At 47.1% G+C, this 23,581-nt stretch overlaps 1 protein-coding gene and 1 pseudogene across 1 annotated transcript; both read right to left on the minus strand.

Moving 5' to 3' along the window:
• Window positions 1–491: 491 nt before the first annotated feature.
• LOC118015543 lies at window positions 492–1,208 on the minus strand (annotated as a pseudogene).
• A 3,286-nt stretch (window positions 1,209–4,494) lies between these two features.
• Window positions 4,495–9,252, minus strand: DBX1 (developing brain homeobox 1). The gene is made up of 4 exons (XM_035012296.1): window positions 8,381–9,252; window positions 7,640–7,741; window positions 5,500–5,702; window positions 4,495–5,014 (listed from the first exon to the last, which is right to left on the minus strand). The coding sequence occupies exons 1-4, from the start codon at window positions 8,745–8,747 to the stop codon at window positions 4,655–4,657; spliced, it is 1,032 nt and encodes a 343-aa protein (XP_034868187.1). The 5' UTR covers window positions 8,748–9,252; the 3' UTR covers window positions 4,495–4,654.
• Between the last annotated feature and the right edge of the window lie 14,329 nt (window positions 9,253–23,581).

The following is a 23,581-nucleotide window of genomic DNA, read 5'->3' on the forward strand; positions in this document are numbered from 1 at the left end:
ACATTTGGCCAGTTTATTTGGTCTCTTTTTCTTAATTATTGACCTAAGTTGTCCTTCAACTCATTTGAAAGATGTATAACTTCCAGACTTATGGTCTAGACTCTAGAGTGCCTCTGTCTGTCCTTTTAATTTATTTAGTCACTCAACACAAATCAAACACCCACTATGGATTAGCTACTATGCATGCCACCAGGGAAACTATGCAAAATGGACATGGTCCTCATGCTTGTGATACTCAGCTAAAAAGGACACGAAAATGAGCTACAATGTGGCACGTGTGGTTCTCAAGATGTAAAGCTTTGTGAGTATCGGGGAGTAGCGTATACTTTTTTAAAAAATCTGCAGAGCAGTTTTTTCCTTTTCTGGGTTTTCTTCTTTTTTTTTCTCCTCTTTTTCTTTTCTCTTTCTTTTCTTTTCTTTTTTTTCCCCCCAATTTGAAAGTAGTTGTTTGTTAACTGACCAGATTACAAAAAATAATCATGGTGGATACCTTAGCTCATCCTTCTGATAAGCCTATTGATCTGGTTTTCCCTGTGGCCAGCATCTCCGCCATCTGCAAAATGGGCGATGTTTTTCTTCACTCCCCCTGGTGGAGAAGATCATCTGATGGCCATAAGAAGTTGTTTGCTTCTTTGACATGTTTTCCAACAGTATAGATCTCGTGAATCAGATGCTCCATGCAGATGATGCCATGTTTACCAAGAGATCGAGCAATCAATATGTTCTCTGTCAGGATAGTTCGCTTCTTGTTGATTTTGGCCGTAACCACGCCTGTGGATCAGTTCATTCACTGACTTCCGGTCTGGGTCCCCTCATGCTCTCTCTGGCTTCACAATCCTTAGCATGTTAACTGAAGCCTTGGTGAGCCTAACAAAGGGGCCACTGATGATCTGGCAAAGGTGAAGAAGCTACAACACCTTTCAAACCTTTCGGCTCTGATCCTGATGACAAATGCCAATTTGGGTTCTGCAGGTACCTAGAAGTTGCCAGCTTTTTCTTGCCATCCTACACATTCGAATCTCAGTTCTGAGCATCTGCCTATATTCCTTTTGGGAATGCTTAGCTTTTCATAGATAAGCTCCCTCCTTGCCTTTCGAAGCATCTTTGGGGCAAACTTCTTTCTCAGATGCTTGATCTTCAACTCTGCGAAATTTCTTGGCTTTTTTTTTAAGGGTTTCTGACACAGCAGGAACCTTCTTTTTCTGCTCTTCTGCATCCTCCCTGATGCTAGCTGGGAAAGAGAAAGGTCTCTCTCTCTCTCTCTCTTTTTTTAAGATTTTTTAATTTATTTGACACAGAGAGAGAGCGAGAGAGGGAACATGAGCAGGGGGAGTGGGAGGGGGAGAAGCAGGCTTCCCGCGGAATAGGGAGCCCGATGTAGGGCTCGATCCCAGGACCCTGGGACCATGACCTGAGCCGAAGGCAGACGCTTAACAAATGAGCTATCCAGGCACCCCTCTCTCTCTTTTTTTCTCATGTAAACTCTAACCCCAGCGTAGGACTTGAACTCATGACCCGGTGATCAAGAGTTGCATGTTCTACTGACTGAACCAGCCAGGCGCCCCATTAACTTTTCTTAATTTAGAAAAACTTTATTTATATCATATAATGCTTCTTGCTTTGAATTCTACATTGTATTATGATAATACTGCTTACCACAAACTTTATTCATTTGGTCGTAATTTTGATCATTGCTGAATTTTTAACTCTTATTTTTCCAATTTACTTAAATTAAAAAATATTTTTTAATTGAGATTAAAAAAACACATGTAAAAATTTTCATCTCAATCATTTGCCATTCAGTAATGTTAGCCGTATTCACATTGTTGCATGACAAATCTTTAGGACTTTTTCATCTTGTAAAACTGAAACTTTGTGCCCATTGCACAACTCCATTTCCCACTCACCCCAGGCCTTGGCAGCCACAATTCTACTTTCTGTTTCTATTAATTTGACTGTGTTAGATACCTAATATAAGTGGAATCATATAGTATTTGTCTTTTTATTGTTAGCTTATTTCACATAGCATAATGTCCTCAAGGCTCATTCATGTTAAGCATGTGACAAGATTTCTTTCCGTAAAGCTGAATAATAATCCATTGTGTGTATATGCCACATTTTCTTTACTCATTCATCCATCGATAGACATTTGGGTTGCAGAAGCTATTGTGAATAATGTGAATGATGTGAATGGGACTACCTCTCGGCTATTGTGAATAGTGCTGCAATGAACATGAGCGTGCCTCTGAAGGACTTTGACTCCAAATGTAGACACTAATCCATCCCCATGCCTGAAAATAGTTCTTGACTGTAAATAAGAAATGTGGGCTTGAGCTAGCAGGGAGGGAAAAGTGGGCCATTTCTGCTCAGGATCTCATCTCTGAATGTCCAGGCAACAGCAGAGGAAAGGAGAAAACTGCCTGAATCACTCAGAGCAAAGAGTTTCTTGTCTAAAAGATTGTGTGCCTACGACATACAGAACGCCATGCTAGGTACTTTCATATGTGTTGAGAGGGAAATGTGGAGGGTTTCCTGGATTAAGATAATTATGACAATGAGAATTTTTTTTTCAAGTTCCCAGGATCATGTCTAACAATAATGAAAATAGTGACCACCAGTGTCAGGAACAGGCCCAGCAGGGGAGAATATCAGAACCTTATCTGGAGAGAGGCCTTGTGTTCTTTGGAAAGAGAATTACACAGAGAATAGAAAAATTCAAATTTCAAATACGATATAAACTACTGAAATTTAAGCTTAGCAACTTTTTCCCCCCCTGGCTGTCGGGGCATGGGTTAGGTTAATAAAGAAATGTGGGTCTCTGTGGCTAAGAGAGCAGTCTCTTAAAGCACACAGAAACCCTAACCAGGGTTCTACCTGATGTTCTTTGCTCCTAAGTTGCTGGTTAAATGAATTTTTTCTGTTGAAAGCTAGTCTTTAAAGAAATTTAGTTTCACTTGGGCACCCCAGAGTCTGTATCTGGGCTCCCAAGTCAGCTGCAGATGACATTCCTAAGAAAATCAGTCTATACACAAAAGTCAAGAGCAACTTTGGGCTTCCCTGGGGACTAGGAATTATATAAGCCTTCAGGGAGGGAAAGGAAAAGCATTATAAGCTTGAACCGCTTAAACTGCCTTTCACTGATTTCTTTTAGTCCATCATTTCAGTTCTTAGAGAAGAGGAGAAGGATTACTGCAGACTCAACTTGTTGGTACCACTTTACTGGAGCTACTTGTCACCATAGCAGATATGGTTATTTATGGGACAGGTAAGCAGAAAAGGCACTGGCCCAAGAATCGGAGATGGGTTCTAGTTCTACTGTGGCCACTAAGCAGTTGGGTGGCTTTAGACATGTGCCATCCCCTCTTGAATATCAGCTTACTTTCTATAAATTTCAGTAGCACTTGGACTAGAAACTCCATCCCTTTCAGCTCTGACACTCTGTGAATTAATGAGATCACTTGACCACTGTGTCCATTCTACTTTTTATTTGGTATTTGTTCATTTGGTACATATATACATATATAAAAATCTGTACAAGGTAAAAATACAAAATAAGTATTTCTTTATAAGTTATGCAATTAAACAGCTACCTTTTTAAAGTTTAAAAGCCATTGCAAAAAAAAAGAGAGAGAGAGAGAGAAGAAAGTCTAATCAGTCCTTTATAGACATTCACAATAACATTGGTATAAAATATCCATACAACACATGTGTACAAAATAGTGTACAGTTCATAAAAGCTGTGCAAAGACAGCAAAGTTCAGTAAAAAACAAAATCAAAATCAAAGAGGCTTGAGGGTTCTCTCTCTGCTCACCTCATGCCCAGTGCTCAAGAACCTTGCAGGTCAGTGAAATCTCCCCAGAAATAATAAAAGGGCACAAGGTAGAGTGCTTGGTGCATATACTATGGATGCAGAAATTATAAGGAAAAAGCTTTAAAACATGCATACAGAAATAGAGATAGACTTTTCCCTCAACAACTCACTTTTTGCCCAGAGAGCACTGAGATTATGACAGAAGACTCAATATTTATGTTGTGCCTTAGACCAGAAGGCAGGGGTGTGTGTGTGTGTGTGTGTGTGTGTGTGTACATTTTTAAAAAAAATACTTGAGGTTTCTGAGGGAGCTGCTATGGAAAGACTGGGTTACCAGAGTCACTGTGTAGAAGACCCTCCAACCTAAGATAGGGAGGTGGAGGCATCTAGGAAGTCCAAGGTCTTGGAGTTACATACTTAGGATGTTGTGACTCCTAACTCCGTTTCCTTTGCCATTAAAGAGTTTCCTCCCTTATTGAGTTGTCACTGCTAAAGACCTGCAGAGCCTTCCTCACAGCTAAATCCAGGCTGTAGGTGTAAACCCCCCCACTGTGTTTTAAATAGCTTGCAATAAGCAAGATAGGAGCTCCGGTAGAAAAGTTAAGGCTGGGACCAAAACCTAAGTTTCACTTAACGTGGAAAGAGCTGTTGGGAGGTGGTGTGGGGGAGGGAAAGGCCGTTTGGGGCAATGGAAGGGGCTGGGGTGTCCTTGACGAGGTGATCGTTCTGCAAAGGGGAGTGGCAGCGTCTGGGCAGCAGGAACTTAGCGGACAGGCCGACGGAATCCCGCCTCTTCAATTTCAAAGCACTTCTAAACAGTACCCAGGCCGAGGCGAGGGCTTCTAAGACACGGTGATCTCCTCCTCTTCGCCCTCCTCATCCTCCTCAGAGTCGGAGAAGTCCGAAGGCTTGCCGGGGCTGCTCGAGTGCGCGGGCGAGGCGGGCAGCGGTCCTTCCAGTCGCGGGTCCCGCAGGTGCCGAGGGTCAGGGGACGCGTGATAGACTAGGCGGTGGCGGGGGCTGCCCGCGCCCTCGTCTTCCTCCTCGTCGTCCCCCGGGCCCTTCTGGCCCACGTCGCTGAGGTCCGGGTGCGGATTGAGTTTGGTGGGAAGGGTCTGCTCTCGGCAGCCACCGCTAGACAGGAGCTCGCGCTCCTTGGAGTTCCGCCACTTCATGCGTCGGTTCTGGAACCAGATTTTCACCTGGGCCGCGGGGGGGAGAGAGAGCGGGGGACAAGCAGAGGTTAGCGCAGGCCCTTCCCAGCAAGGGCCTGGAGGGAGGGGCGCCGGAAGGACCACAGGGGAGGGTAGGAGGCTCTGTCCTTCTCCTCCTCCTTGCCCGCTGCCCACGCCCTGAAGTGGGTTCAGGTGGCTCAAGGCACTCACCCTACCCTCATCCCCTCCTCGGCAGCTCACTCCTCTAGCCCCATCCTCTGATCTCTGACCCGGATGGCCGCGGGGGCGGGTGGGGTGTGCTGAGCCGCGCGGGGAGCGGAGGGACTGGGAGAGAAGCGGGCGGTCCCGAGGAGCCTCAAGGAAGCTGACTGGTGCACGCATTCCCTCTCTATTCCCTACTTTCCCCATCCGTACTATGGGACCTAACCGATTTCAGAGAACCCTCCCAGTTGTAGGATGCGTGGGGGAGGGGTGAAGCGTGGGGGCTGGGGCTGTGGGGAGACCGCCCTCACTTGTGAGTCTTTCAAGCCCAACTTGGCCGCCAGCTTCTTGCGGTCCGGCTTGCTGATGTACTTCTGCTTCTGGAACATCTTCTCCAGCGCCTTGCGCTGCACGTCGGAGAACACGGCTCGACGCAGCATGCCCCGGCGAGGCTTGCCGCGGGCCGCAAGCGGCCAGGAGAAGGTCCCCGGGATGGGCACGACGCTCGAGGACGCTGCGGAGGGGTAGGGGTGGAGGGTTACCAGTGAGTGGGCGGCGTCCCGCCGAGGCCGCAGCGTCTGCCCCTCCCCAGTGGCCTCCCTCGGTTTTTCTCTCTGATCCCTTCATCTCTTTAAAGCTCCCCTTTTTCTCCTCTTGGAGAATAGGGCAGGAACCTACAAACCTGCGAGAGTGAAAGGCGCTTTCCGCCCAAATAACTTTCCCTTTCAACCAAGCAAACCCGGATTAGGTAAAACCACGGAAACACAGAAAACAGCCCCCACAATAGCCCGCTTCATTTTTCCATTCAACGGTCTCAGGGGAACAGTCTCAAGGGAACAAACCTGCGTATATCGGCTAAAATAGCAACAGAAAAACATAAATTACAAAAATAAAAATAAAATATACAGCGGAGGCCACTGGGTTTCCCCCTTAAGCTTTTATCACCTTGGTGGCTTTTGCATTCTTTAGATGAAAATGAGGTGCTTTACTGATTTGACAGAAGAAAATCCGCTTTGGATTTTTTTTTTTTTTTTTTGAAAAATCCAATCAGCATTCATCTTTTTCATATTAATCTTTCCTCCCCTCCCCCACAAAACGTAAAGAATTCGGCCCGAATACATGAAAAGTGGCAGCTAATTAGCACATTGACCGCTCCCCAATGGGTATTGGCATGATAAAAAAGGGGAGAGTTTTGCTTTAAGGGAGGGAAAAAAAAAACCCCAAAAGAAACAGAGACTCTAATGAAGCGTGAATGGTAATTGTGTAGTAATGAACTAACAGAAAAAGACTGAGGACAAGCAGCGAAAGCCATATATTACTGGGACAAAAGAGATTTACACTTTCAAACTAAACACAACTGCAGGCCAAGACCATTGGGAGAATACTGATGGCAGAGGCTTCTCTTCCCGGAATCATTTTCATTAAATGGACATGAAAAGCTATTTATAAAGCTCGGGTTGTTTTTGTTAGAGCATTGAGATGAGGGAGAAAGGGAGCAAATTCCATTAGCAGCAGCAGCATGAATGGTGGTGGGGTGCTGTTAGTGAATTCCCTCTCCCCCTTTTAAAAATCAATTGCTTGTTTCTTTCGGTGATATTTGGGAGTGTTGTTGTGGTTTTGACCATCCCCCACCGTCCATGCCCAGTTTCTCTTCTCTTTATAGGCTCTCCTCTATCGCCTGAGTCCTGACCCGTTGCAGAGTTTTTGAGCCACCACTGGGATTGCAGGATGAAAACTTGTAAACTGTGTAAGGTGTTTCTCCTTTAGACTGGGACCTGATTACGGGCTTCCCTCGGACTTCTTATTCTACAAGCTCAAGGTGTTTAAAAAGATAAGGCGATGGGGGAAGGGTCTGAGAAGAGGTTGGGAAATCAGGTTGGAAATAGAAGTTTGGGGTTGTGGGAGGATCTAGTCCCCCCTCCCCCTGGGCGACCCCAGGCATCCCACACAAGAGGGCACCCCATGTGGTCTTGTGAAAAGCCCGAAGCCCTGAATGAGTCTTAAAGAGAAATTAGCCCCGGCTGGTAGGTGTCTCTCGGCGGCGTGGAGGGGCGAGGGCCGATCTGTGTGTGGCTGCCCGGAGGAGCTGACCAATTGGTCATGGTGCTGAAACCTTTGTGGGGAATCGTGGCCAAGTGCACTGACTCTGTGGGAAAACGGCGGCGTGAAGGGATGCCAACAGCTCCTCGCCGGGAAGGGAACCGCCTCAAATTGGGACCATGACAATTCCTGCTAATTTGTAGAGCAGGGAATTGGTGCAAAGTGTCAAGCAGTCACTGCTTGTGCTAAATAGGGCATCAAATTGGCGCGACGGATTCGTGAATGTTGTACGCCTCGCAACCTCTGAACCAGAGCATAACCCCGAGGGGTGGACGGAGAAATATGGCTTCGGAGCAGGGAGCGACGGGCTGGGGCTGGGGCGCCGCCCCCTGGAAGGGGGACGAGACCTACCTGGGAAATAAGAAGATCTGATGAAAGGCTGGAAGGAGCCTTCAAAGTAGGGAAAGGCGAAGGTCTTGGGAGGAACGCTCTGGAGCAAGGCGGGGGACGTTTCTGGCAGAGAATAAAGGAGAACGGAAAAGAAGGAGGGAGACAGGGAATTTGATTAGGTACTTGATTATTGTACAGAACATTGAATACATGATATGATTAACCCTTCCGCTGGCTTCAAAGGCATCTTCCTCAGTGTTTTGACAGAGTAAAAGAAATCTTTTCCTAACATTGTGCCATCTGTGGGTATCCTTCCACCCTCCCCACCCCCACCTGAACCCCCCCCCCAATCTCAGAGTCGGCCCCCTGTCCCCAATCTCATCCTGGGAACTAGCGAGATAGGTAGTATTGGGGCGGGAAAGCAAAGAATTGCAGGTCCATAATACTAGCTAAGCTAGTAAATATATTATCTTGGGTTTTAAAAACTGGCTTCCGGAAGTTCGAGGGCAGAAACACAGATGCCTAGGGGCGTGCGCTCTCTCCGACTGCAGGTGCTCAAGTTCATTATGAGGGTGGGGCGAACCTGGAGCTTTTCTTCCCGGGAATTGGCTGGACCTAAGTCTCGCATTGCGCTACGAGAGGCCTCGGGGATCTTGCGTACGTTTGTGCGCCGATGTGTGAGTGGGTGCCTGCTGCGTACAGGAAACCGAAGCCAGAAGGACTCGCACCTGGACGGGCCCTCAGCGTTTTGCGTTCACTTACCGGTTCTGGGCGCAGAGGAGAGGATGGCGTTCACCCCAAACTTCAGAAACGTGGGCTCGCTGGCAGGGGAGGCGGCCGTCTGAGGTGAACCGTCTGGTCGGCTGCCCGGACCCGGGGAGCCCAGGTCTGAGGTCCCGGTGTCTGTGAGAGTCGCGGGGGCCCCCTGCCTAGGGGGCGACATGCTGGCCGTGGGTAAGCTGCGGGGCAGGTAAGCGGGAGGCCGGCTGATGCGAATCAGATCCTCCACCAGGAAGCTCGAGTGGCCAGAAAATGCCGACTGCAGGGACTGGGGCAGCGTTAAGGTGGGCGTGGGGCGCAGGAGGCTGGGGTACCCGGCGGGGGGTGCGAGGAGGCCGGGGAACATCATGTTAGGCGCGGGGCGGGCGGAATAACCCCTCTTCCAGTGGCCGGAGGGTAAATGCCTCGCTTCCCGCCCCTCCCGCCCCCGCAGTGCCCTCTCTCTTGGGCAAACGTCTCCGAGTAACGATCCCACTTGGGCGTCTGCGAGTCCTCCGTGGTCCTCCCGTCGAGGTGATGGTTTTATAGTGGCCCGCCCGTTAAAGCGCTTTGAAAAGTGACAGCTCTGACAATGAAGTTCAACAAAGTTCTCCACTCGAGCTTCATTCGCTGGAGGCTCTGGGCGCTCTGATTGGCGCAGGGGTGCAATTTATGATTGGATTAGTCTTCATAAGCATGGCCCGCACAATGGGCTGGCAACAAAGGCTGGCGCGCATCAATTCTGCATATCGACCGCCTCTTTGCAATACAGTGCGCCCCCAAAGCTCTCGCCGGGAGTTTTTGTTCCGAAGCAACACCCGGGCTAATTAAATGCCTATTTAGAAGTTTCAGATGACATCTTGCCTCATAGAAAAGGAATTATTTAAAGAACGCACTAAATTTATTTGCAGCTCCCCTGCTGAGCCTGGAAAATAAATCAATAAATATTCATAGAAATCCATCTCCAGGCAATCAGTAAAATAACCCTCCCCCTTGTGGGGTGGGCAATGGAAAATTTCAAGTCAGTGAACACGAAAATATACTCCCTTCTTGGGTCTCTAGCCCTACACGCTACTCCAGCTGAGGCATAAAGCAGATGTGAGGGGTGGGTAAAATCAGTGTTTGTGGGGTGCCATTCTAACAACACAGGGAGATTAGAATTGATGCTTTGGGGTTATTAGTTGTGGGCCCATAAGGATGGAGGAAGAGGTCTTGGCTTGAGTTATTTCGTGTCGGGAAATTAATGGAGTTTGAGAGAGTTGGTAGATACCTGAATGATAAAATGCGTCTCCTTCTGCAGACTCCCAGCAACTTGGAAAACGATTTTCAGCGACATTTCTCTAGAAGTGTCACCAAGAAGCACTCCGCAGCTCACTCGCCTGGTAGAGGATCAGAGAGCAGCAACGCACCAGGGCTAGGCGGCGGAATTCCACTTGCACAGGGCTTACTCCTGCCGGAAGCAGCCTCAAGCCAGGCGACCTGAACACTGGAACGCTACGCTGGCCCCTTTCCAACCTCAAGGAGCTTTACGCAGTTTCATTTGTAACTTACAGCCTGGACTTTTAAAACCATAGCAGCGAAGGTTGAGGGTTCTACCCATTGCTGGGCGCTTAACTCGGCCAAAGTTTTGCAGCCTCTTACTTAACTGCAGTGTACAAGCGTGTGAAAACAGCTCGAAGAACGCCATTCTCAAGAATGCTGGCCCACAGTCAGGAGAGTCTATGCTTAATCTGGGGCCTCAAATGAGAATCTTCATGGAGACAGTCCTTCCCTTTACTCAGGGTTGGGGCTGGGGTGGTGCTGAACCTCGATTCCCGTTTCTCTGTTCGGCGAGATAACAGATGTGTTAAATGTCCCATTCATTTCTTTGGTGTGGCTGAACCTCCCCAAAGAGAAGTGTGCAGCCCCGCCAGGCCGCCCTGATCCTATTAACCATGAACTAACTGTCACCTTCAGCTGGTTTTCCTTTTTGCTTTTTAACACAAAGCTTTCTCAAAAATCTTATTAACCAGCTTTATTTCTCTCGATGGTTTTGTTCAGGGCGTTTTGTGTTGATGATCTCCATGTCGCTGCTTTAACCATTCAATAAAAGTGCATCTGCGATTTATATCACATTAAACCAGAAACGGAGCCCGCTAAAGCTCTCCCTTGATTCAAATTAAAAAGTTATTTAGGGCTGAGCTCTGGAGCCGAATTATAATGCTCGAAGATGACGCAAGTATGGAGTTTCTGAGCCCAAGACGCTTATGGAGGCACACTGGGCGGCAGGCAGCCGAAAACCTCTAAGGAAAGGAACAACTTTTAAATAAGTGGCTATTTAAATATGTGAAATGCATTACTCGAGTTAATTGGAGTCCCCTGAAACGGTCGAGGGACATCTGTGACGAACTTTGCAAGTTTCTCTTTTTGAAGTTTTGCAGTAAAATAGGGGAGCAAAGTCTAAACTGTTTGAACGCCTGCACTTTAAGCTTGCCACAAGACAAAGTTTTCCATCGCTATCAATTCCCCACTACCCTTGTCCCCAACTGCTTTCTGGAAGCTGGGAGACCGGCTCTGCTTTTTGCATTCTCTCCCCCCCAACCCTTCTCAGATCCAATTCTCCTCCTCCCCCCTACCCCTTTCTCCTCTCACTCCCTCCCTCTTTCTTTTCCTCCCCTCCTGGAGCTGTAGCCAGTTCCCGAGTTAGAGGAAAGCGATGACTACAGGTGTTGAATTACCCATCAATGAAGCGCTTGCCCAGTCTTCCGGAGGGCCGGAATAGCGCCTCTGTTTGCAGGGTTTTTCAGGAGGGAGGGGAGGAGCGCTAAGAACGCAAAGCCAGTCTGGAGCCCTCCTAGCGCCATCCTCTTCCCTAGGCTTCTTCTCCTCCTAGGGCATTTCTCTGGGTGTAGTTTTTAGTTATTATCCTGCCTACTGACACGCTCCATGCGTCCCCCCACCACCAACACCGCGCGCGCGCACGCAGACGCCCGCGCGCGCGCACACACACACACACACACACACACATCTCGGTCGTTCTGCCTTACTATAGACTAACTGCTGCTAACTTCTCTGCTTTTAAAAAGGGGCCCTGACATTTTGGAAGCAACCCCTTGCTGCGATCCACGTGGACCCTGCCTCCAGCGGTCTGTCTGCAGAGCCGCCTGAAGCATTCCTAAGGCGCAAAGAGGAAAAGTGAGGGTGGGGGCGAGGGCTGGCCGCCCGTGAAAAGGCAGAATAAATCCTAAGGAAGCAAGAAATCGGACGAAAGGATCTTACTTTAAGTGATCTCCTTGAACGCGTCTTTTCAAACCCCGCGATAGCCTAGGGGGCTGCGCAGCGCGGCGGCTGCGGCTAAGACCTGTGACTAATGCCGTTTGACCTGAGCCCATGGGGTTTTGTGCGTCCTGCCATTCATGGTAATGTCGTTATCTTCAAGTGTATTTCAAAGAAGTCACTCACGTCCTCTCTCCCAGAGCTGGGTCGTCTATTTCTGTTTCAAGGGAAAAAACGCGAGTGGAAAAGTGAGAATCGGAGGCCCTGGCTGGCGTTAAGGTCCTTGCCTGCGCCACGGGCGCTACTGCTCGCCGGGGGAGCCCTGCAGCTTAGACGGCCGGGACTCCTGGGGCCTACGAGGCCAAAGCGGCCCGAGCCTCCCTGGGACCATAGGGTGGGCTCTGGGGATTTCTTTCCTCCCCGCCAGTGGAGAGCCGGCGGGTCCCAGCCCCACGCGCCGCCCTCTCCCAGTCGTGGGGCCCTCCGCAGCCGGCAGCACCGCGCTAAGCGCAGGCCGCGCGGAGGGAGGCCTGGGGCCTACGATGCAGAGAGTGGCTTAAGACTCCTGGCCTTCCGAAGTGTTAAGGAGCGTTAAGTTCGGGAAGGATGGGACCCCAAGGTAGCACTTTGCAAGGGTTTGAACCCCCAGGCCGCGGCGCTCTGGGCAGGAGCTGCCAACGCTTGGAGCTCGCCTTGCAAGTTTGGCCGGCCGCGGGGCTTCTCTGGTCCTGGGGAAAAAGAGGGAGCTGACCGGCTAGGCAAACGAGGAGGGCGAAGAGGTTTGGGCTGAAAGAGGCTGAAAGAGCCTTCTAGTTACCCCAGTCCTCCAGGCAAGCCGCTCTATTAAGACACCTCTAAGGGGTTCACCTTCAGAATAGGCCACAAGGAACTACCGGCCTCCCCAGCCCTTTCTAGCGTCTCCCCCCACCCCTCATTCCTTTCACAGTCACCCCCCCCTTTTTTCCTTGAAAATCCTTCTATTGTGCCAATCAAGCAGATGGTTTGCAGGAAATATAGCTTGGCCTCGCTGACCGAAACTAATTTTAACTAGCTTTCCAAGCCTGAAACGTTTGTTTTGCTCTTACAAAATAGCCCCCAAAACAGCTGGCAAGGGTGAATTAAACCCATTAAAGACACATTTATAAGAAATTATATTCACATAGATTGCCTGAACCCCCTTGTGCAGCCTAAGAGGGGAGATGAGCGCATTTAAATGAAAATGTCGCCGAACGCTCCCCTCCTTAACGTAGCCTGAAAGTCTCAAAACATTTTACTAAATAGATTAACTTGACTATTGTCTTGCATCACATTTATCAGCTTCATTAAGTGAATAGCTGAACAAATATATTACGCATGCATGAAAAGCTCTTTTTCCAGGAGCCTCATTGTATCCTCAGCCCTGACAGGTGGTTAACTGTGTGTTGTGTTTTTTTGTGGGTTTTTTGTGTTTTCTTTTTCTTCTTCTTCTTTTTTAACCCGAAGAAAGAGGATCTCTGTAGAGCAGCTCGGCGCGCAGTGCCCGCCTGGCGGGAGTTTACTTTAACTCGGGGCTTGGACGCTGTGGCCCAACGATATTAACACGGTGAGGCGTCGGTACAGGCGATTTCAGCCCATTCAAAATAACCAAAATTAAATTTAGATGAGCCAGGCCTTGAGTACTTTCTCTCTCCATCACCACCCCCCGCTTTATCTGGGAAATCAATTTTGTATTGTTTCTTTTCAAAGCTAATGTTTGCCTCTCGCGCCTTAAAAATAAATTGCCTTCGCTTTTCCTTATTGACCAGCTCTCCTCAGACTGCAGGGTTAAATATCCTTTTAACTCACATTTGGATCCATTTCACTTTACTGGGTGTCTTTAGGGACAGTCCTTGTCTCCTGGGTCTCGCTGTCCCTGTGTGTGGAACGAGGGATTGCCCTAGCGAGCTCTTCATAGGCCCTTTCAGATCTGACCGTCTAAAGTTTAAAAACGCTCAGCTCTTTGTCGCCCCACCGCGGGCCCCATCAGACCACTGGAAAGACCGCATTTCTGGGTGCCAAGGGCGCGCCCCGAGCGGAGGGAAGGAGCGCCCAGGGCGCTGCAGGCTTCGGGGCAGAGCGGCCAGCCCCGCAGGACTGCGCCCGCGCGGCTTCTGCGCCCCGGGTCTCGTGACCCGCTAGGTGCGGAGAGGAAGCCCTGGGGCCTCCAGGCCCGTGTGGCCCGCCCGGGAGCCCGGCCGGCTTCGCCCCCAGAGCGCGCGCCTCGTCGGTACTGGTCCCGCCACTAGGTGCGGGCCCGCCGCCAGGTGTGAAACCGGTGATCCTCCCCGACACGCTCCCCTGGTGCTGGGCGGCGCCTCCGGCCGCTCTAATTACCCGCTGCGGCCCCACAATGAACCCTTTGCGCACCGCCCCTCCGCCTCGGCACCAAGCGGCCCCAGCGCTCCCTCACCCCCGAGCCCTTCCCCTCGCCTCACGCTGGAGCTATTGATTTCCTGTCCCAGAGTCTTTCTGGGTAAAGAGGCTTGGATGAAGGTGAAGTCGGCTGACGGGCGCTCGGTGGGAAAGGGTACAGGACCTTTCTCTGGGCCTTAAAGGGCCGCTTTTGTCGACGGTGGGAGGGAGAAGAGAGTATGAAAGCTATTCCGCCTTCTCTGCAGTCCCCAAGGACTTCGGGATGGGGAGCAGACGCCTCAGAGCGAGGCTGGTTTTGTGTTGGGGTGGAGCTGGCCCCTGGGGTGCGGGGAATTGGCGGTCTAGTGAGTTGGGTGACAGATCCTGGAGCCATGAACTTGCCCACCCCCCACCGCCACACACACACTTCAGAAACAGGGGACTCCCGAGAAGCCTGGTCTAGTTTACTTTGAGTGGGTGTGAGAAGTCGGTGTTGCAAGGTTTAGATCAATCTTCAAGCTACCTCCGGGGCTTGTTATCTTGATATTAAATCCCACCTTGTCCAACATTTAAGAGCCTGCAAGGGAATAAAGATGTTTGCCTAGGCACTGAGGTACCCTTCGTAGAATCTCAGAAACAGAATCTTTCTTCACCTTCTCCTTTTTCTTTCTCTTTATGTAAAAACAAAAACAAAAACAAAACCAGATAGTGTGTTTTAAAACATAGAAGGAAGAGGAGTCATTTGTAGATTTAGGGACAGCTGGTTGGGGTGGTAGAGAGGGAAATAATCCTTGTTTCTAAACATCCCAAACTTTTCAGCTCATTTTCTCTGTTTGAAATTTAGAGATTGCTCTTTTGGGACAAAGAGGCATTTTTCAAATCCAGATACCCAGGAGAAGATTAGAGGTAAGACTACTAGTTCTTTATAATGTGGTGAAAATTAGTTTTAAAAAATATTTTTCTTGCAATTTGATTTGGTCAGAGGAGAATCCTATAGGATAGGAAGGCAGTTTTGAGTCATGAGTCAATATTTGAGAGGAAAGTGTTCTGAGGTGTGTGGGCCTCTAAGTTGCTGGAAGCTTGTGGGCCCGAGGCTGAGGTGGTGCTGGAGGTTATTTCAGGAAAGAGAGAAGGAAAAATCCCCTAAGACTTTTATCTGCTCTGTGACTCTGCTTAGTGTAGGGGAAGGAGAGGGAGGCATAAGAGAATGTGACATCCATCTTACATTGAGAAGGTTTGGGGAAAATAGCCTTACCTTAGGGTATTACCTGTACTGCACAAAGGCCTTAAGCCAACTGCCATCTGCAAGAGTTAAACCCAAACATTCCCTTGCCTGTTTACCCTCATCCACTGTCAACCTTCCTCTCTAACTGCAGAGAGAAAAAGAGATGGTTATTCCACAGAAATGCCTTCCATTTCCTTCCTGCCAACCTACTCTCCATTCTGTTCACATTCCCACCGAGTTCAGGCCTCTCCTGCCTCCCTGGGGACAGTATTAGTTATTTATTCTCTATTTGCCCTTCCAAATCTACTTCCAACCCTTCTCCCCCTGCTTTGGCCCTAAGATGCTGGCCTCTAGGGAATGCATTGACCCCAGGATACCTTGCTGGCTTCTTCTAGTTGGTTTCAGTCCATGGGGGGCAATGGCACCAAGTCAAGGGCAGGAGGAGAGAAAGGTTGGGCATTTATTGCTATTGCTTTCTTCTTGCTGTGTTGAATTTCTGTGAGGGACTACAGCCACATCTCCCAAGCTCCCTAGGCTCTGGCAATATTATCTTGCCAACCTATTGCCCATTCAGGCCTAGAGATATAATGGGACATAGTGGCTTCTCACTGTTGCTAGTCTTTGGGTGCATTAACATCTCTTCTTTAGCCCTGTAACCCTATCCACACTTCTGTAATTGGTTTCTTTCTTGGCAATATTTGCTGCTGATACAGAGACCTTGTTTTTCATTATTCTCTCTATCTATAGCTTCAGTATCCTCTTTACCACCAATTCTTTCAAATAGTGCTCATTTTTGGGTCACCTGGCTGGCTCAGTCTGTAAAGCATGTGACTCTGGATCTCAGGGTCTTGAGTTCAAGCCCCACGTTGGGCACAGAATTTACTTTAAAAGAACAACACAAAATATCAAATAGTGCTCATTTTCAGAAGCACCCTCTCTTGGCCTAATGTCCATCACTAACAACTCCTTCTGACATATTTCCTCTAACTTTTGTGAGGCCTGAGATAAGATCGAAGGGGGAAGCCCGTGGCACACCCTACTTCACTCCCCGTGCTGACTCCATCCTGCATCACGAATGGTCATGCATCCAAGAGTGTGGACACCTCAAGCACATGTCCAGGATCCCTCCACATCCTTGCATGCCTAACAGTAGCCCCTGAGCTGTGCCTTAGGCTTAAGGATGAGCTTGCTAGGGGCACAGTTGACTCTTGGAAAGAGAGACCTAGGAAGAGGCTTGTGTAGTCTTTGATCACAGGTTTGGTTCCATTTGAGTAAGGAATTCCAGAGCCTAAAAGGGAGTGTGCAGGCTTTATGTGAGCATGTCCCCTCAGTCATGTGGACATAGGTGGAGCTGGAGGGGAGACAGACTGGGGCCCTCCTTAAAGTTCAGGGCCCAGGCCACTTCCCTGTCGGTCCAGGTCTAAGCATGATACTTTTTTCCCAAACTTCTTGAACGCAATGTCTGCCTTTGCATTCTCTTATTTTTGCCATCTCCATGGCCTTTCTCAACCTGGTGCCATCACATTCCACTGAAAAGGCTTTGGTCAGTGTCACTGATGTCATCCCTGTGGGCATAGTCAATGAACAACCCTTACTTGGCCTGCCTGCAGCATTTGTCTCTGCACTTCTCCCTGCTTCTTGGCCTCATGGTTTTCTTTTTCCTTCTCAGACTGCTTCTCGCTGTCTTTATGAACTCTCTTTTCTGCCTTTATCCCTAAGCGTGTAATGTTATTCTGGATTCTGATTTGGGCTTTTCTCCTAGTTACTGAGATTATAACCTATTATTTATTCTATCCCTGTTGAGCTCCTTGCTCTTCCCCAAGTGTGCTCTGCTCTCTCAAACCCCACATTGCCTTTGTGCACACTACTCCTTCTATACTCTCTTTGCCTGGCTAACTTCTGCTGCTTGGAAAAGATTTGGCTTAAGACTTACCTCCTCTGTAACCCTTCTCTGACATGGACTCTGAGGTCTGTACCCCTTGGATGTTTTCTTGTAGTACCTAATACCCCTTTAATCATTGCATTTATTACCTTGTATTTAGAGTTGCCAGATCAAATACTGAATGCACAATTACATTTGAATTTCAAACAAATAAATATTATTTTTCATGTATGTATGTCCCAAATATTATGTGGGATATACCTATACTAAAAAAGCTATTTATTGTTTATCAGAAATTTAAATTTAATGGGATATTTTGTATTTCTATTTCCTAAATCTGGCAACTATACCTCCTGGAATAATTTACACGTTTGTTCCCCCTGTAGACCGTAGACTCATTGAGGGTGGGCACAGAATCCTTTGACTCCGTGTCCTAGTGCCTGGCATATGGCGTGCATTCAGAGACTATGTACAGAGTGATGACTCCTTCAAATTCTGGGAGCATTCTCCTATCTCACCTAAAAGGACATTTCCTGCTCTAAAGTTCAGTGTATTTTATTCACTGATCTCTCTTCTAACCTCTTCTAAAGTCTTATCATCCAAAGCTCTTCTTTTTATACTGTTTAGTTCTCTAGACAATAGTCAGATTGGAAAGCTCCAGATTTTGTCAGAAGACTGTCGAATCTTCTTTTGTATTCCCTGGGCCAGGCCTCTTTGCTGATTTGAATGATTAGGTGATGACTTGTTGGTCATCAGTGGATTGGTTGGTATTGTTGGCCATCAGTAGATATTCCCAGTGAATATGCTTAGTTGACTAGGTATGTTTAGTAGAGAGCCGATTCCATAGCACAGGAACCATGCACAGGGTCACACATATATACTAACTGCTGGTCTCACTGCATTAGATGAAATAAATGCTTAATTCTTATACTGTAATTGATGAATGCACTGGCAGATCCTTACCCAACCCTCACTCAGGTTCTTAGACAGAAACTATATGTATAGATATGTATCTTAATGAACTCATCACTAAGAGAAATTATGTGATCCAGAAAGCAAAAAGTTGCTACTCTGGTAACCAGTGTTTGCCAAAGAAAAGGGGTTCCAGCTTATCTTTAGGCCCAGGGTACTAAATCAGCTGACATGAGTCAGAAGCCCAGCACAGGGTGTAGGGTATCAGAATTGGTTAGCTTTGGTGGAAAGGAAGATAAGGAGTATGGGAATCTCAGAGAAATGCAGAGATGTCCATCTTATGATCAGAAAAAGAGTCGGAGTGTAGACTAGAGCTGCACTGTCCAATTTTATTTATTTATTTATTTATTTTTAAGATTTTTTATTTATTTATTTGACAGAGAGAGAGATAGCGAGAGCAGGAACACAAGCAGGGGGAGTGGGAGAGGGAGAAGCAGGCTTCCCACGGAGCAGGGAGCCCGATGTGGGACTCGATCCCAGGACCCTGGGATCATGACCTGAGCCGAAGGCAGACGCTTAACGACTGAGCCACCCAGGCGCCCAGCACTGTCCAATTTAGTAGCCATTAGCCACATGGAACTATTCAAATAGAAAGTAGTTAAATAAATAAAATTTAAATAATTTAAATAAAAGCTTAACTATAAATAAAATTTAAAGTATAGTTCCCCAGTCACATTAGCCACAATTCAAATGCTCAATAGCCACACGTGACTAGTGGCTACCATATTGGATGGCACTGATATAGAACATTTCCATCATTGCAGAAGTTCTTTGGACAGCATTGACTAGAGTTCCTGAATATGGGACACCGATGCCAAGAAGCTGAGACTGTTGGCATAGGGGAAGGGAGATGACAGGGATATGACTGCCATATTCAAGGATTTGAAGGGCTGCCAAGAGAAAGAAAATAAGTAGCCAGTTCTGTGTTACTAGAAGGAAGCAGAGAGAGGAAGGATGCATACTGTACAGCAACTAGAGATTTTAATATATAAATCATATCTTATCACCCCATGTACCAACAGGCACAGTTCAAGGTCTGGGAATACTGGGGTGAACCAGACAGAAACAGCTTTTGCCATTCTGGATCTTCCCATTCCACTTAGGATGAAATAGGGATGGGTCCCTCCCAGCCCCTCTCCCCTCCCCTCCTCTACCATAGTTTTCTTCCCCATTCTCTTCCCTCCTCTAAGATGCCAGGCTTCTTCTTATCAGTGTACTTTGCATATATTTTTCTGATTCATTTGGTTAACTCCTGCTCATCCTCCAGATTGCAGTTTAAATGCTACTTTCTCATCACTCAGTTTTGATTACCCTATACTTTTTCTTCTTGGCATTCTGCAGAGAGAGACGGAGAGTGAGAGAACATCCATTATCACTTTACTAGCTGGGGTCCGGTTACCCAACTTTCTATTCCTTAGTTTTTTCAACTGCCTCATCTAAAATAGATATAATAATACTTACCCTAAAAGACTGAAAAATGTTTATTGCTTAGAACAGTAACTGGCCAATATTTATATACATAAGAAACTTAGTGCCCTTTCTTCTCAGGAAACTAAATATCCTAATTCTATGCCCTATTTTCTTTTAAATGCCAGTGAAGGACATTTAATGAAACAACAATGACAATAACACAATGATAATGATAATCATAGTTTACTTTTTTGAGAACTTATTATATGCCTAGTACTGTATTAAGTATTTTCCACGCATTATTTAAAATAATCCTCAAAACAGTCTTATGAGGTGGATCCTATTATTATCCTCACTGATCTACAGAAGAAGACACAGAAACCTAGAGAAATTTAATAACTAACTGTGTTGGCTTTGCATTGTGTCAGCCTGCCTAGGCTAAACTCCATTTTTTCAGAATTCCCTTTCCCACATGGTCCCTGTTAGGATGGGCCACCAAACAGTCTTGAGAGATCTGGAAGGTGTAAGGAGAGCAGTAGCCATCTTGTGGCCGGTCAGCTGGCTCACCTCACTGGTGAGAGGCAGCGGCTGGGCAACAGGTGCTCCAGGGTCCCCAGCTGGTTTGACTCCTGAGCCAGGGGTGTGTGTTTACCTCCCTGGAGAAGGGCACTGGCTTTTGCAGGACATCCACATCCACAAGGTCAGACACAGCAGGGACTGACATAGATTCCAGTCTGTTTGTGGGGTTCCGGCTTGTGTTTGTGGATTCCAGCCTGCTCTTGAAACATAGCTGATATATGGGTTTTGCTTATTGGTTCTGCTTCTCTGATTGAATTCTGATGCACAGTGAATACCAGAGCTGAGGCTTGGAACTCAGTCTGACCCAAGGACCTATGTTCATAACCCTTATTCTGTACTGACTCAGAACCAACCTCTGAAGAAAAAGTTCTGGGATTTTGCAGGTTGACAAAACTAATCTGTGGTTTAAATCCTAGGTCCGGAGCCCTCATCTTCTGCTTTGAAGTACGGTGGGCATTAAGAAGTCATTATACTCAGAGGCCAAGCTGACAGTCAGAGGGCATTTAGCAACTGATAAAATTTACTTTAGTTTATAAAAATCGAAAGTTCTACTTCTACTACAACTAGTAATAATGATATGAGTATATATTCAGCATTTACCAAATTTCAGGTACTGTTCCAAGTGCTTCTGTATCAAGTCATTTGATCTTCACAATAATATTAAGAAATAGAAGCAGTATATCAAACACCTACTTTATTCATAAAAGTAGGTGTTAGATTTTTTAGAAGTGAACTTTGTGCGGGCAGGGGACCCAGAGTTAGGGGAGCTCTTATTTCCTGCTCTGAGGTAGATATATATGAGCCACGGGTCTATGTTGGCTCCATTTTGGAGAGTATAGATCCAAAGTGCTTAGCACTTATCTGTCAGCTGAGATACTTCTGGCAGCATCAGCAAAACACACATTCAAAAATAGAGGAAATTATGAAGAGAAGTTATTATAAGTTATTATTTCATAAAACAAGAGTTCCAGAAGCACATCAGGACCAGAGTTCATTAATTCATTGTCTCGTTGATATCATCAAAAATCAAGGTTCTTGGGAGCGCCTGGATGGCTCTGTCCATTAAGAATCTGCCTTCGGCTCAGGTCATGATCTCAGGGTCCTGGTTCTAGCCCCATATCAGGCTCCCTGCTCGGCGGGGAGTCTGCTTCTCCCTCTCTTTCTGCCCCTTACCCCACTCCTGCTCTCTTTCTCTCTCTCTCTCAAAATAAATAAATAAAATCTTAAAAAAAAAAAAATCAAGTTTCTCTCTGTCTCTGCTCTGCTGTCCTTAATATGTTGACTTGTCTTCGTGGCTGGCTCCCTCCTGATCTCTGATGGCTGCCCCAACTCTGCCCATCACATGCAAATGACAACATTCAACAGAAGGAGAGTCCGTTTATTGTCTTCTCTCTCCTTTTATCAGCAGGGAAGAAAATCTTCGTCAGAAGCCTGCCTGGAAGATGTCCACTCCTGTCTCATTGGCCAGAATAGTGCCAGTTGCTCATGTCTAAGCCAGTCATTGGTAAGGAAAATGGAATTGCCATTTGTCATTAAATAGATCAAGGGTCACTTTCCTGGAGATTACATAGGTATTGGGTTTCTGATCAAAGATCCCTGTTAGCAAAGGTAAAGGGGTGTGACTTTAGATATGCAACAGACAGTGTCTATTACTACATGTTGAAACATAGTGCATGAAATGTGCCTTACCCAAAGTTAGACTCATGGCTGAGTCCTAGTAGCTGCTCTTTACTACTGTCTGACTCCTATTTCATAAACTTTTTTTTAAAGATTTATTTATTTATCTGAGAGAGAGCACAGTGGGGAGGGGCGGAGGGAGAGGGAAAGAAAGTCTCAAGCAGACTCTGTGCTGAGTGTGGAGCCTAAGAGGGGGCTCGATCTCATACCCTGAGATCATGACCTCAGTCGAAACCAAGAGTTGGACACTCAACTGACGTACCACCCAGAAGCAACATCCCCTTTTTGTTCTTTTGAGAGAGAGAGAGTATGTGCATGAGCAGGAGTGGGGGAGGGGCAGTGGGAGAGGGAGAATCTTAAACAGGCTCCACGCCCAGTGCCAAGTCAGATGTGGGGCTTGATCTCACAACCCTGAGATCATGACCTGAGCCAAAATCAAGAGTCAAATACTTAACTGACTAAGCCACGCAGGCGCCCCTGTTGTATAAAAATTTTTAATGATTATAGCAGATACTGCTAATGCTCCCCAGTACCCATTTGTCTCCTTGCTTTGGACGTACAGAAAGCATTTCCTAGATTTCCTCATAGTTAGATAGAGCCATAGACTCAGTTCTGGGCAATGGAATGTGGGCAGAAGTAATGTGTTTAACTTCTAGGCTTGGCATATAAAATCTCTCAGACACAGTCCTGTTTCTCTTTCCTTCCTTTGGGATGCAGAAGTCCCACGTCGGAGTTGTAGGGGTACAATGCATAATGAATACAGATCCCTGAGTCATGGCTTGGAAGTAAGCCGCCTGCCTTGTACCAGACTGTGACATAGATGAGAAGTAAGCTTTTACTACAAGATTTTGGGGTATCAGAGAATTTATCCTGTCTTGACTAATGTACTCACCAAAATCATCTCCTTCATACCTTGTGTTTTGAGCATATGGGTTGCAGAGATGATGGGCATGTCTCGCACTGCCAAAATGGTTATCCTAATATGTGTGAAATCCCATGCATATTAAAAATAAAATCCCTTTCGTGTTAGCCTTTACTTAAAGCACTTTCAGTGATAGGGAACACAGTATTTCTAGCAAGAGATAACCTCTAGTTAGTAAGAGGTAACATATGGGTTAAATATGGCAAATAGACTTCAGTTCATATGCTGAATCTCACTAATGTTAGTTGCATCTAACGTACTATGTAGAGGGGCCTGGGTGGCTCAGTCGGTTAAGCATCTGACTCTTGATTTCAGCTCAGGTCATGATCTCAGGTCATGAGATCGAGCCCCACATCAGGCTCTGCACTGAGCATGGAGCCTGCTTACCGATTCTCTCTCTCCCTTTGCCCCTCCTCCCCCCCAAAAAACAGATGTAGAGAAAGATTCTAAGACCAACTCTGGGTTATGCGGAAAAATGTTCTGCTATTAATTAACAATGCCTCCAGCACTCTGGAGGCAGGAGTTTGACCCATGCCTCCATATAGCATCTATAGTCTGCGAACTATCAGCAGTGAGGAGAAAGCTCATAGGAAGTAACAGGACTCAGGGGATTGGATCTTGGGTACACTTCTAGGGATGATAATATAGTTGCAACAGTAATTATGGCTTCTATTTAGTGAGTAGTGTTTCATAGATGTAGTGTTTCCTTGTCTCCTCGTATCAGGTCCATTTTACAGACCAAGAAACTTGAGACTCAGAAAGTACAAAGTAGCCTGCAGGGCATCATGTCATTACTGTGGTGGCAGAGAAAGATTTGACTCAACGTTCATGTCCCTACTCAGTAGCCTCCGCTGCCTATGAGTTAGGGAGGGGACTGATGATAACAAGGTTTCTTAACTTCAGTTTTTGTTT

Source organism: Mirounga leonina, unplaced genomic scaffold (assembly GCF_011800145.1).
Source record: "Mirounga leonina isolate KUSES-001 unplaced genomic scaffold, KU_Mleo_1.0 Mir_166, whole genome shotgun sequence".
Taxonomy (NCBI): Eukaryota; Metazoa; Chordata; class Mammalia; order Carnivora; family Phocidae; genus Mirounga; species Mirounga leonina.

Coding starts and splice junctions, on each gene's coding strand:
- DBX1 (XM_035012296.1), bottom strand. CDS start 8,747: ATGATGTTCCCCGGCCTCCTCGCACCCCCCGCCGGGTACCCCAGCCTC. Junction 7,742..8,380: donor CTCCTCTGCGCCCAGAACCG/GTAAGTGAACGC, acceptor ATTCTCTGCCAG/AAACGTCCCCCGCCTTGCTC. Junction 5,015..5,499: donor TGGGCTTGAAAGACTCACAA/GTGAGGGCGGTC, acceptor CCCGCGGCCCAG/GTGAAAATCTGGTTCCAGAA.